At 44.0% G+C, this 15,129-nt stretch overlaps 1 protein-coding gene across 1 annotated transcript in view; it reads left to right on the top strand.

The window, feature by feature from the left end:
- Window positions 1-15,129, top strand: part of Prkca (protein kinase C alpha) — a 391,920-nt gene that overhangs the window by 256,972 nt on the left and 119,819 nt on the right. The window contains exon 4 of the mRNA XM_041636098.1: window positions 13,485-13,596. Within this exon, the coding sequence (XP_041492032.1) occupies window positions 13,485-13,596 (112 nt within the window). The remainder of the gene's footprint in view (window positions 1-13,484; window positions 13,597-15,129) is intronic.

Consider the following 15,129-nt stretch of genomic DNA (forward strand, 5'->3'; position numbering starts at 1 on the left):
CCCAAGCATCTACTGTGGGCTCAGCATCTGGCTCAGAGCTGGGCCCATTGATTCACTCAAAGGCTCAGTGGATAAACAGACTTCAGATTCCCAGTGTCCACAAAAGCCAGGAGGGTGTAGTAACCTTTCTGTAATCCCAGCACTTGGAAGGTGGAGACAGGGCATCATCCTAGGGCAAGCTGACCAGATGAGTCAAATCTGTGCACTCCAGATTCAGTGTGAGACCCTTCACTCCAGATTCAGTGAGAGATACTACCTTAATAAATGAAGGACAATCTCAAGGAAGAAACCTGATAGCAACCTCTGACTTCCACATGCATACACATGCATGCAAAAAGAGGTGTGTTTTGAAATTCTGATCCTACCACATAGTAGCTAGCTATGCATCCTGGTTGAATAAATTTTCCTAGGCTTTTTTCTTTTGCCTTTAAGATAGAGATAGTCCTTCTTTGACCCTGCATGAGAATAAGGAAATAGTGAAATCCTTCAGAAGTGAGGCCAGACTCTGAATTTACCTGGCCTCATTTCCTACTTGCCCCTGCCCCCCACTTGACTGTGTTCGGATACAAATGAGGGATAGACAAGTAAATATCCACATGCTCCCAGATGCTTGGCCCTATAGGGGGAGCCGTGAGAACTAGGACTGGTTCCAAAGGCTCATAGGTTACCATGCTGTTTTTATTATATTTCTGCCTTCTCTTTAAATGTGGAACTCTTCCTTAGAATTAGAATGGTTAGCAGGGAAAAGATAGAATTTTTAGAATATCCAAGTTAGAGTGTTTCCATCTCCCCAAATAAAAGGAACATTATCCTAAAGGGCATGTGTGCCAATCTATTTAAAGTCATACCCCTCCTCTCCACTTTATTATAGGCCCCATGGCAGAGCCTCCTGCTGCAGAGGGAAAAGGGAAGCACAACAGTTAGACACAACCGTCTGATACAGGTGGAAATAAGAGTGTATTCACAGTGATGTTTTCCTAAGTATTTGCTCTACTTTTGAGGTCAACCTCTCTCCAACAACCACCACCAACAACAACAAAAAGGAATTCCAAATTTGTATTAGGCTTTTTTGCACTCCCCTAAAGAGCTGAACTTTGCATTTTTATAATAGATTAATAAATAGCGCCAGTAGGTTCAGATGTAGGGTTGGGACATCTCAACAAAGACCGCTATTTTTGTCACTGTTTTAGATTGAGTTCTGGAGGCATCACTTAAGATGCATTTAAAGTCACAGTTGGAAGGAAATGCATTAGTGTTGTCTCCTATTGTTTAAGCAAAAGGAGGGAGGATGGAGGCAGGTCAACCTCCCTCCAATGTTGCCTCTCAGCCACTGGCAGACAGCAGCCAAATGCAGGTGCTTGAACAGAAATTGGGGGTGGTGGTGTTTAAAGTTAGATGCAGAACAGGCATAAACATGAGGACAGTGAACCTGTACTTGGGACAGTGCTTTTCCTGTGTGAGGGTTAGGGTAGAAGGGACTTTACCTTGTCTTTATCTGTAAATGCTGATCAATGTGATGGCAAGTGCTCAAGAAATTCAGAACAGGCTATAAATACATCTGTGTGGCCCTGGCTCGCCTAGAACTTACTGTATAGACCAGTCTGGTCTGGAACTTAGAGATCTACCTGCCTCTGCCTCCCACGTGCTGAGATTAAAGTCCTGTACCACCACACCTGGCTAAGATGTTGTATTTTTATGGCTTAGGACAACCACCAGTAACTAGCTAATTGTTGAAGGTTTTCCATCCAAAAAGAAGAAGAACCTTTGGTGTTTCTCAATTTCTGCTTTTCAAAAAGGGATGAAAGGTTCCACCCAATCAAAAGTAAAATAAATTATCAAGGGAAATTGAGGCAGGAAAAACACTGGTTTAAGGTCTACCTACAGAGTAAATTCAAGGCCACATGGCAACTTAATGAGACCCTGTCTTAAATTAATAAAAATTAGGCCAAGCATGATGTCACATGCCTGTGCTCCCAGCACTCGGAAGGCAGAGGCAAGAGAATTACTGCATGTTCAAAGCCCACCTGGTCTGTATCGCTAGCCCAAGGCTATTCAGGGCTCCATTCAAGACCCGCCTCAAAAATGATATAATAACACAAAATGTTAGGTGAAATTTTTTTTTTTAAAAAAAAAAAGGACTCTGGGGATATAGCCCAGTGTTAGAGCACTTTTCTTGGTACAAGACCATATCCCTAGAAAAAAAACAAATCTCATGAAGAGTCAGGAACGTGCTACAGATGGGGAGGAGGAACTGTCTCCTGACAGCATGAGTGGTCACTTAGGCACACTGGGAAGCCTGGCCTGGAAACCCATGAGCTCACCTATCACTTGAGCTCACACAGAAGAGGCTTAACTCCCAAGCTTACTCACAGGCCTCAGCACCCATCTGGCTCAAACAAAGCAGCCAGGTCAGAACCAGAGCCTCTTCCCACACGCGGGGAGCTCTCAGATCTAAGAGTTTATGTTTTCATCTCTTTGGCCTGAGATTTCCACTTCTGTCTTTTCTCCCAAGGAGCTGCCAGGGTCTGGCTGTAAATCCTGTTGGTCTTGATGCTTAAAATGTGAATATTTGGTAATAACCTAAATGTGTAGGGGTTAGGGGTTGACTGAATCAGTCAGAGTACATCTGTACACAAAATAGTACCTAATTAGATGGGACATTGTGTTACAATGTGACAGAAACAGCTTTATTTGAACTGTTAGGTTAAGAAAAACCCAGGCCAGTCTACTAAGTATGATTCCTCAGAAATGCTCTACCCACTGTTCTTGTCTCTCATGTTTTTGTTAAATTAAATATGCCAAAATGTTAATTTATAGTTTCTCTCAATTTAGTTATGTCTTTGTCAAATCAGCAAAATCTTATCTATGTTTTGCGAAGAATATAGTTTGCCCATATAAAAGAGTATATGAGTAAACAATTGAAAATTAATTTTAAAAATAGAATAATTAATATTTTACCTAAACTGTACAGTTTTTTTAAAGGATGGTAAAGCCAAAAATATCAGATACTACCAAGAAGTGGCATCTCTTGTAGTTAGAAGGAGGTTAGTACTGGGGAAGGAGTCAGATATTTCTAAAGATGGAACCTTGCCCATTTGGACTTTGCAGTCCCAATAAACAAGGTTACACCTCTTTCTCCTCTGTATGTATCAATCCCAGCTGCCGGGAAATCAACCAACACTATTAGCAAGGCATACAAGCAACCTTTGTGCAGCTAGTATTTACTTTACATGTGCGACAAAAATAAGCGTCAAATCTCAGGAGCATTACCTTGCTAATACAAAATATTAGGCTTCAAAACTTGTCCCTAACCATCACTGAATCAGTGGCAGGATGTCTCACACAATGACCTGACTCTGTCTTCTGTAGATCAGCAAAGATGATGGGATCTTAGCGATGGAATCATGAGTAAGTGTATTTCCATTTGTCTCTGCTTTATTCTCAGATAGTCTTGTAAACATGGCCATACATTTTTAAAGACGCAAATTGCAGAGGGCTAGCAGGGGTCTATGCAATTAACGCTTCCTGTATTCCTATTTTATTTTATTTTCAAGTCATAATATTGGGGTCAAATGAATATGTAATTAGAATGGACATTATTTGGTGCTTCTAAAACTGCTTTTAAACTTTAATAGTGAACAGAACCATGGTTGTCATGAGTTAGGGGTAGAGAACGCATAACTAGAAGAGAAAAGCACATGGGAATTAGTGATGGACAACCCTGTTTCTTAAGAATACAATGAAGCCTCATGGAACTATGCTCGGAATGAGTGGGATGTGGTCCAAGCGAAGCCTGTCCGTAGCATTACACCAACATCTGCTTCTGGTTCTGTTCCTACACTAGAGAACATCAGAACAGGGGATCCCTTTAATACTCTCCACTAGCGGTTCTCAACCTGTGGGTCGAAACCCCCTAGGGCCACATATCAGCTATTTACATTACACCTCATAACAGTAGCAAAATTACAGTTATGAAATAGCAATGAAAATAATTATATGGTTAAGGGCCACCACAAAACGAGGAACTGTATTAAAGGGTCGCAGCACTAACAAGGTTGAGAGCCTCTGCTCTACATGTTCTTATAACTTACAAGTCTAAAGCTATTTCCAAATTTTAAAAAGTTAATGACATTTTAATATGATACTTTCCTAATAAAAATTGCTGTTTTATTGCTTATTATAAGCCTAGGTAACATGATCAACATATTTAACTAAATGGAAAAATAATTATAATATATAAATGATATTTTTCCTCGGAGGACTCAATATGGAAATATGAGAAAAAATTAATTTATTTTCTAAATAAAAATCTCCCATGAACTGCTAGTATCATAGTGTAAGGAAGCAAAGCTGCATTGTGTGATGTTGCATGGCCCCCCTCCCTTTGTTCCCTCACCTGTAAGAGGCTGGCGATCACAGCCCATTCAGTTGCTCTCTGCCAGCTGAGAATGGGAGTTGAGAGTAACCTGCTGAGGTTCTTTGCAGGTAGTGATATTGTTCAAAATCTTTGTCGGCCATACTTGGGGAAGAAGTTATATATGCTCTGCTTCGTTGACCTCCAGCCCTGCCATGTGTCTTACCTGGGCCAATCAAATAGGAGAAATGATGGCACCATTTTTAGGTGAGGGATGAAAGAGACTTTGAGTAATATTGTCCTTTGTCTTTCTCTTCTGCCAAAAGACAGTGGGTAGAACCCTGCCAGGAGCTGTATCAGGAAGCTCTCAAAGGGGAGAGAGATAAGTGCTGTGTTTATCTAGTAGAACCTAAGGGCAGTTGTTTAAGCGGCATACATTAACAAGAGTCCCACTGGAGTCTTTCCTCCTTGGTGCATGCACTGACACATAGCAGGTACCCAGCAAATTTTATAGTGAAATAAAGAAGCCTAGCTAGAAAGTATGCTTCTTTTCTGTTTTATTTGGCTTTTTTTTTTCAAGACTGGATTTCTCTACATAGCCCTGGCTGTCCTGAAACTCACTCTGTAGACCAGGCTGGCCTCAACCTAGAACTCAGAGATCCACCTGCCTCTGCCTCCTGAGGCAAGTACCATCACTGCCTGGCAAGTATGATTATTTACAAGTGATTAGTCCTTAGGTTTTATTTTGTAATTATTTTTACATTTAAAACATACTTTAATATCAGAGTTCATAAACTGTCAATGATTCTTTGGTAATCTGGAGTTTATAGTGCATAGGACATTGACATACATGCATATATCAATGTCTGAAAATGGTGTGGGCATACACTATGCAAGCTAGGAAGACATAAGCCATGCGATGCCATTTTTTTAAGAATTGTTGGGCTGTTTTCTTTTAATGTGTCTGTGGGGTGTGTGCACATGCATGTAGGTGTCTGCAAGGCCAAAAGAGGGTGTTATATCTGGAACTAAATTCCTGGCATGGGCGCTGAGAACCGAGCACAGATCCTCTGGGAGAACAGCGAATGTTCTCCACCTCTGAGCCTGCTCTCGAACGTCATGACATCACTTTTCAGAGATACAGACTGTGCTGCTGAATGCTCTCCTGGTTATCCCATGTGGGTACCTCCTTGATAGGCTGCTTACGAAACTGCAGGCTGTCTCCACTCGTTATCAGATCTGATAAGTGAGCCTCAGTTTCTCTAATGAGAAAATGACATCTCGTGAGCCCCGTGAAATGTAAACAGATGTGTTCCGTGGGACTTCACGTCATTTGGGATGCAAGGGAAATGTATGGATCCATTTTTTTTCCCCTGCGTCTTCTCGGAAAATGTCCAAGTGCCTTTTCACTTCCGTCTCTGAACCTGTCTGTCCCTACACTTCCTGTAAGCATTTCACTTCCCAATCTAACCACACAAAAACCGTGTCCTTGTTCTCTGGAGGAAGGGTCGTGTTCACGTCTGGTTTTGACATAAATGTCATTCTAGCCCGTTTGACTCTGTGACTTGCTCTTTTCATGAGAAGATAGCTCTTGGTACTCAGTTCATGTTGTTACAGAAAGGGCTAGCTAATTTGCTTTAACTGTTACATGGTGTTCAATACTTAGGTATATTGCAATTTATTTATAGTTAGTTGCCTTACAGGGGGAGAATTATCTGGACTTTAAAGACTTGGTGGATTCAAGTTTGATGAAAGCGCCTTGCTCAACTGAGCAAAGAATCTTAAGAATCCTACCAATGAAGCTTAGTTTGACAAGTTAGCCCAGCTGTAAGGATGCCTAGTATTTGGGGCTGGAAAGATTGCTCAGTGGTTAAGAGTACTTGCTGCCCTTGCAGAGGACCTGGGTTCAATTCCCATCAGTTCCCAGCACCCATATGATATGATGGTTCATGACCATCAGTAATTCCAGTTCTGGGAAATCCAATGCCCTCCTCTGATATCCACAGGCACCAGGCATGCATGTGGTACACATACATACATGCAGGCAAAATACTCATAACCATAAAGCTAAATCTAAAACGAATTTTTAAATTTATTTTAAAGCTGACTGTTATTCATCCAAATAAAATGTGGCCACTTTGCAAAACCAAAATGAATCCCTGACACCAGACAGGGAGAGTTCTTTCATAAACAGGCAACACCGACAGCAAGAACAGCCTGGTCAATGACAAAGCTTTGTTTTTTGTCTACTTTTGTTTTGCTTACAACCATGTCTCATGATCCCAGACGGGTCTCAAATTTGCTATATAGCTAAGTCTGATCTTGAACTCCAGGGGGGGTCAGCCCTGGAGTGCTGGGGGCAAGAACTTTACCCCTGAGCTATACCCCTAAGCAGCATTGTGTGTTCTAAACTTTCCATAGAGAGGGATCCAGCCTCTGAGAAAGGCTATGGATTGGAGACAGAATGCAATGATTACAAAAGTAACCATGGCTTTGGTGATACCTGCAGCTTTTGTTACAAAACAAATTTTTAATAAGTTTTAGGGTTTGGTTTTGTTTTGTTTTTTTTGTTTTATCTCATGGAGTTAAAAAAAAAAAGAAAAAAAAACCAACTTCCTAAGAAATTTCAGATCACAGTAATGATGCCAACTTTACCCTCGGAGCAGTGTATTTGGTGTTTCTTATGTAGTCAGCATGCGGGTGACATTTAGACCCAAGCCCGGCTTCCAAGTATGATTCATGAGAACGCATCAGATGGTGAGAGCAAGGAATTTTCCTTGGTATTTAGAGGAAGCAGCTTGGAGGAGCTGCACAAGGAAGTCACGCCCCAGAGCTCCACAGGATTAAAAACAGCCTTGCCCAGGAACTCAGAAAGCCTGACCCTGAGGCCTTCAAGGACAGGCATTTGGGTTCTCTGAGAAACCTCCAGGGCACGTGGGAGGAATTCAGATATGGGTAGAAAATGCAGGCTGGGATCACACACACACACACAGCCGAAAGCTTGTCTTCCTTACTCATCAGATGGCAGGGACATGTGAAATACCTGCTGGCATAGGCCGTCCTCATGTCCATCCTTAACAGCTGCCTGCCTCCTGCAGCTCCTCCAGAGACTTTGCTCTGCCCGTGGCTGGATCACTCTCTATCCTTGAAGAGTGATATTACAAACTCACTATCTTCAGTACAGCCGCAGTGTCCAGCAAGGAAGAATCTAGGAAGTCCAAAGCTCCATCAGCATCAAAATCCGTGGTGTACAGAACTAAGGGCTTGTTTTTTAACCGATTTCCAAAGATGATGATGAGATGATGATGATGATGATGATGATGATAAGGAGGGAGTCTTGGAAACATCTTCACAGGGACGTTGAGAAAGCTTTCCAGGGAAAACTGATTGGGTTACTATATTTTAGAACTAAGAAATAAGATACAGGCTAACAGATGCTTTCAATAGAACTTGCATTTTTTTTTCTCCCATTGCTTGTTTTTTTTTTTTTTTTGGAAAGAAATCCAGATTTAGATTTGTGAGTGAGATTTCATTTGTGCCGATGAGAAGCAGTGTACTCGAAGCCTCCTTTTTGATGCGGTCACCCATCCAGCAGATGTTACAAGCATGTGCCTGGTCTATTAGAACGTAATATCAGGCCTGTGATGCAGGGCAGCAGATTTTATACTCCCTTCCAGCAGAGGCTGCCTCAAGAAGTTAAAGAGAACATTAACACATGTTTCACTAAAGAGAAAGGATGCTAACCTGGTCACAGAGGAGTTTAGTCTTTAACAGATTATTCTGTGTGTGCTATGACCAAGCTTACCACACCTTACCCATGGGATGGCTTTCCCTAGAACAGCAGTTCTTGGCCTATGGGTCAAAACCCTTTGAGGAGGGCATCGAATGACTCATTCACTAATATCCTGCACATTGGATATTTACATTACAATTCATAACAGTAGCAAGACTTCAGTTATGCAGTAGCAACGAAAATAAATTTATGGTTGGGGTCACTACAACATAAGGAACCGTGTTAAAGGGTCACAGCATTAGGAAGGTTCAGAACCTCTTCTCTAGAACCCTCCTCTGTTCATGTTTGCCTTCTCACCTTGCCTCCCAGAGAGCTTCATACTTAAAACTTAATATTCTGTCTTGGTTCTGTCACAGTTACTAATTTAGGAGTGTCAGTTTGGGGTTCTCTTTCCTGTTTGAGATTGGGGTGTGTGTGTGTGTGTGTGTGTGTGTCCATCCGTCCTCTGAAAGGAAACAATGGTCTTTCTTACACCCCTTATGTCAGCGACAACAGATAGAATCCAGGTGGCTATGGCCAGTGGAAACCATCACAATCAAAGACATAGGTGAGATACATTGGATGCTATGGGCAGATGAAAGTGCCAGGGCTTACGGATGTGACAGAGAGTCCCAAAGCCGCTCAGGACCCAAGGACCTGCAACACTTTGATGGAAGCACACTCAGGCTTCAGCTCCCTCTGTGACTGGTGCCTCTCCACCTGGGAAGCCCAGAGATTTTCAATCTCCCTGTGACCCATGCTGGCTACACACTTGGCTGAGCCCTCAGTCAGCCAGAGACTCAAAATGACTTTGTTCCGGAGAACTGGCCACGGAGGTTGAGGCACAGTGTGTGTTTCCTTTACTTAGAAACTTTCCACTCCTACTTTTGGATAGATCTCGGGAGTCACCCTCCCCAACCCCTTCATGTGCGTTCCAGTGATTACGAATCTCATGGACAGGTGGCAGATGTTCCTCGGCTGTTGATCTACCCAAGTTCATGATATTTGCTCAGCAAACAGGCCTGTACTCCCTACCCAGTACACAGTATATTTAATTCATACATTGTACAATGAAAGTCCTTTTGTTATCATCATGCACAGAAAATCTAGAGACCCCAGGACGCCTGCAGTCAGCCGGTGGCAGGGCGGCAGCGGCATCCCGCTCTCCTAAAGCGCTGTAGTTATGTAAGCTGTTCTCACTGGGGGAAGCTGGGTGAAGAGCATACGGGAACAGGCTGTACTAGTTTTGCAAATTCTTGTGAGTCTTAAATGATTTCAAAATAAAAAGGTTTTTGTTGGTGTTTTCTTTTTCTAAATATCAAGACAGTATTGAGGAGACCATCTAGTACAGCTGTTCCCAACTTTAATTTTAGCAGCCGCCTCGCCTCCCTCCTTTGCTCCCTTCCTTCTCCACCCTCAGTGGCACGGGACACCTCCTGGCAAGATCAGGGCTCCGTCAAACCTCCGTAAAACCCTAGTCCCCATAGTCCAGGATCCAGATGAGGAAACTGAGACCCAGGGAAGGCAAAGGCATTGTCCGCCAGTCGCTGTGGCAGAAATCCAGGCAGCTGGGGGAGTTTCTGCTCCGGCAGCTTTCTGTGAGCATGATGAGTCCCATTGAAGTAGCAAGGTATTTTCTCCTGTCATGCCTGGTGAGATTTATCACACTGGGTGAGGTTCCATGCTCCTGCCTCCCTCTTCTTCTGTGCAGGCAATAACATCATCGTGACCTTTAAGCTGGGACTGTGCTTGGGGTAATCTGGACCACCAAACAGTTTCAAATTCACCATATGGGGCAAGAGCCAAGAAACTTCCTGGGAGGACTAGACACAGAGTTCAGGAAGCAGGACTAAGAAACATGCCCTGCTCACCTCTATCCTGACCTCCAGTGAAGGCTGGAATCACCCCGCTCTCCCGATGCATCCATTGCAGCCCACACCACTGAAGCATTTTAGAGAAACCTTGGACTGCATGAAGTTTACTTCTATAGCTAATACACTGACGGCCTCTTAGGTTTGTCCAGCTCCTATCAGGTTGCAAACCCTTTGCTTATGATCTTACGCTGCTGGAGTTAACAGGAGCACATATGGCCAATATAATTCATAAGCGGAATTCAGGGTCACACACGTACTTTGAGCATGAAGGACCCTGGGACTTGGTGGCTCTCCATTCACATACACAAGAAGTGGAAGTGACGGCTTCCCCTCTTTCTACATCTCCCAGCAGTTCGAGCCTGGAGGTACCATATGGGTGTTGGATGAATAAGAAAGTGAGGCCCACTGCCCATGCGGCACATCAACAAATCTGCATGACAGTCAGCTCGGGACAGCTACCCCAGGGCTGACCGCCCTGTGCATCCTCCAGAGGGTTCCGAGTAAGCCGCCACTCCTGATTTACTGGCAGTTGTTGACGCCGCGTTTCTGCAGGGGACCTGGCTGCTTTCTTCTTTGCCCTCCACATTGTAGGACACAACCTTCACTGTCAACACGGGTCCAGCTAATTGGTGCTGATGCTGGCCTGATCCTGCAGCATTCTGCCCCATGCCTCAGACATCAGAGAAACGGATCGGCTGCTCTAATGTCAGAGACTGCTCTTCATTCCAACTTCAGAGCCATTATAGCTAGGGAAAATACTCCCACAAGGACACGAGGTATTTTATGACCCGAGAGGGGCCTTTTGAAGGCCAGATAGCGGGTTGCTTCATAAGTATGGCTAATCATGAGCCAGTGACTTGGTAGATAAGGTACTTGCTTCTGTGCTTGACGACTGGAGTTTGATCCCTGGGAATCACAGGGTGGAAGGAGAGAACCAACTCCCAGAAGTTGTCCTCTGATCTTCACACAAGGTGACATACACAGGCATGCACGCACGTGCACACACACACACACACACACACACACACACACACACACACACATACTAATTGATTAATTAATTAATTTTATGATAAAATAGTATTGGGTCATTAACACATGTATTCAGTTGCTGCTGTCAGGCCCTACTGCCTACAAAGCAGTGATCAAAGTCTTCTAAACTTGGGATAATCTGCCAGGCTCTGTTAAAGCCCGGAGGAGACCAGAGCAAGCGGCCATGTACCTACAATCTCACTACCCAGCAAGCTAACAAAAGGGTCTTGTGTTTGAGGCCAGCCCATGCTGTAGAGTGAAGTTCTGTATTCAAAAACAATGGGAGGGGAGGAGACGAAGGCAAGACCATAATGGGAGGCCTGCCCGGGGTTTCTGATTGTGATGGTATCTTGGCACTGTATCTGTGATTACTGTAGCTGATACTCTACTATGTGAAACCCGTTGCCCTAAAGCTAGGGTGGGCAAACGTTTCTTATGAAAGTTAGGTAGTAAGCACGCTTGGCTTTGTGGTTCCTTCCCTCTCTGCCACAGTATTCAACTCTGCCACTGTAGCCACAGAAACCATGTCACTGAAGGAACATGGCTGCATTACAAGAATATTTTGTTTATAAAACAAGTGGTGTATCTGTACCTCTCCCTCAGAACAAAAGGAGGTACAGCTCTAGAAGTTCAAAAGATGACAAGAACCAGCTCCTCATTCTGGGCAGATGTCTGAAAGCTTGCATAGTAAGAATCGGGGTCAGATCCCAGCTCCAACATCTATGGCGTTGCTCTGGGGAGGAGGTCGTCACCATCTCTTTAAAGTGAAGGTAGCAATATTACAACGAGGAACAAGGTGGACCTGCTCACCTTTACCGCATGTAGTGGACACATCTGTGAGTGTTTGTCTTACTGTCCTTTACATTTTTTTCTGCATGATTAAAACATTCCAGAATTTTCCAACCTATGCCTCTAAAAAGTAATCATAACTGTTTGTTTGGGATATGTTTAGCTTGGATTCTGGGTTCCAAAGCCAAGCAAAAGACAGCTCTTATAAAACCAAGCTCACCTTTAGAATCTGTTAGACCTATGGTGCCCAGGTGCCTTTGGAAGTCAAAAGCTTAGCATGTCTTCCTTGATGGCTCTTTGCATGTGTGCAACACTTGCCTCCAGGAGAGCCCAGGCTTACTGTAACTTCCTGGTAGTCCCATCTCCTATTCCTCCCATACTTTGTGCTTTGGGGCTCTCACGGTGTTTCATGAGGGTGGGGCCTTGTATTGCAAATTGAGTATGGCATCGGTTTGCAGTTCAAACAGTACACAAAGATCTTTTTGCTCAGTACTCTCCTTGAAGGAGCTGGGGACTAAGTTGGTGCTATGAATCTTTAATTTCAACACTGCAGAGTTGAAAAGTACTGAGAAAGGGGGATTGAAAGTTGAAGACCAATCCAGGTTACATTCTAGGGGAGAGGAGGAGGGAAAGAGAAAGAGGTGGAAGAGAGTGAGAAGGAGGAGGAGGAAGAAGAGGAAGAAGAAGAAAAGAAGAAGAAGAAGAAGAAGAAGAAGAAGAAGAAGAAGAAGAAGAAGAAGAAGAACCATCAGCTAGAACTTTCTTCTCTGTCCCATGCACACTCACCCTGCACTGAACAGCCTGCTACTAGGTTGCTCTTCTAAGCAATTCACAAAGTTTGGCTTGTTTTGTCTTTTTTATAGCCACATAAGTTAGGTGAAACTGACTTCCCAGTGCAGATGAGGCAGGAAGAACAAGCCATTTGTCCAAAGTCATGCTTCTGAGAAGTATGAGAATCCAGGCCCCTGGCTCACTATGGCATGCTGTATATAATTCCAGTTTATCTGTCTGTGAACCTACAAGAACGACTTTCTGGTTGCACCCTAGCACTCTGTTTAGTCTGCTAGAGAGAGCAATGGGCCTGCAGCTATGCTGGGGGAAGGGCTACCCCGGTGAGTTTCTGGTTTTCTTCTAACCACTGACATTACCCCCAGACAAATGCAAAGAATCTCTGAAAATAGCACACAGTCAAGAGGTAGGTCCCGGCCATCTCAGGGTGTGTCTGATTCCACAGCCTATTAGGATTCTGGAAGACTAGAGAGTTCCCGAAGGATCCAGATCTCAGGTCACTCGGCTCAGCCTCACAAGGACAGCAGGCACAGCTAGGCATTGGGGGACAAGGGGTAGGAATGGTTTGAGGCTCTGAGCATGCCCCCTTCCAGACCTTGACGATGGTAAGTTTCAAGTGACAGGTTTCATGGAAACGTTGTCATTGGCTATGTACAAATTATACACTTCAAAATGGGGGAACATGGGTATCTGCTATATTAAAATGTGATATGTCAAAAGACACACACACACCCTATGTAACTCCTCTGACCCTAGGGAACAGTACACAGTCTGGAACGAGCCAAACTGTACAATGAAAACAGTGCATGAGCTTGGCTTAACCAAAACTACAGCCCTTTCATACCTAAAATGGATGTTGTTGTTCTCTCTGCAGGACCCCAGGAGCAAGCACAAGTTCAAGATCCACACTTACGGAAGCCCCACCTTCTGTGACCACTGTGGCTCCCTGCTATATGGACTCATCCACCAAGGGATGAAGTGCGACAGTAAGTTCTCCCTTCCAGTAGGTGGCCAGGATCTGCAGCTCCTGCTTGGGTCTGCTCAGTGCCAAGGTTCCAGAAACTCCTCAACAGCAGCTCACCGACAGAGAAGTGGTTCAGATAAAGACCAGGCTCAAAAAGAGATGACTTGCTCTCTGCTCCGAGTTCTGGTTTATTAAAACTACTTACTTGTCTAATTATGAGCTTTCCCCCCACAAAGTTATCTGGTTTATAAATGAAGTTAACGGGTACTGTCACTTTTTCGGTGTGTATGTGTCTGTCTGTCTGTCTTTCTGTGTCTGTGTGGTAGGAATCTTCAATCCCTGTAAAATGCAGGCTCGTCAAACCCCACAGAAAACTCCCCACCTCCAGATTCCACATTTGGTTGGCTTCAAAATAAGCTGAGCAACTATAGTCATTATCTTCCTATGTCTCTAATTAGTGGGTGGACTGTGGAAAAATCCAGCAGGCTTCTCCTTAAAACCAAAGCTAAAGTGAAGATGAGAAGCAGAGTAGCTTCCTGCGCTCACTCACCCAGCCCGTGGACAAGCAGGGGGATTCTACAGCAGTCTAGTTAGGCCTGACATCACAGAGGTCCACTGACATGGAGGACAGGAGGCCCTTTCCCTTCTCCTCCTCCTCAGTCCTGTGTACATCCTTATCCAACACCAAAAGGTGAGACAAATAACCTCAGAAACCTTCTGTGTTGCTAATTCTCGAATGACGAATTTACCTGTGCTAGATGCTTGAATAAAAATGTATCCTTCCAGGGCATGAAAAGGCAGCTACTAAGCCCGTATTAATAAGTGTTAGCAAAACACCAGCAGGTTCTCATATATTCCTAAAGACTAGATTGACCACCAAGCTTTGCATCCTGCATGGAGTAAACACAGGGTTTTGCATAAGTTGGGATGTGTGAACATTAGGGCCATGGAGAGTCTCTCCGAGCCCAGGGTTTGTTCAGGTTACCCAGCTGTGCAGACCAGCATCATCAAGACCAGCAGCTTCAGTGCTTCAAGAAACCCTCAGATTCCAAACACATCATTTTCATCATCTTCAGTGTTTCTAAAAACGGTAATACTAAGTACATTTGTAAGTATATTTTTAGCTATTTCAAAACTTGGAGCAGGGCTAGAGAGATGGTCCAGTGGGGGAAGATGCTTGCAATCAAGCCCTGACAACCTGGCGCCAATCTCTGGAATCCACATGATCGAAGGAAATAACAGATTCCTACAGATTATCCTCTGATCTACACATACACACACACACACACACACACACTAACACAATTAATAAATGTTAAGAAACATGGAGCAAGAATAGACACTCTCACGTGTTATATGCACATCAACCTTGACAGGTTTAGTAAGGCTGAGATGTTTATATTGCCAGCCCCACTCAAGAGGTAGAACTTGACATCAGATTTCCGCCCCCCCACCCCATCATATACATTCCACAGAGAAGTTTGCTGCCTGAGGAGGTGTGCTCTTCCATTCTGTTCCCTCTGGTGTATTCTCTTCTGGATGGAGCAAGGAACCT

This window comes from Microtus oregoni, unplaced genomic scaffold, assembly GCF_018167655.1.
Source record: "Microtus oregoni isolate MIOR12 unplaced genomic scaffold, Mior012 000048F_ref0000485, whole genome shotgun sequence".
NCBI classification, from domain to species: Eukaryota; Metazoa; Chordata; class Mammalia; order Rodentia; family Cricetidae; genus Microtus; species Microtus oregoni.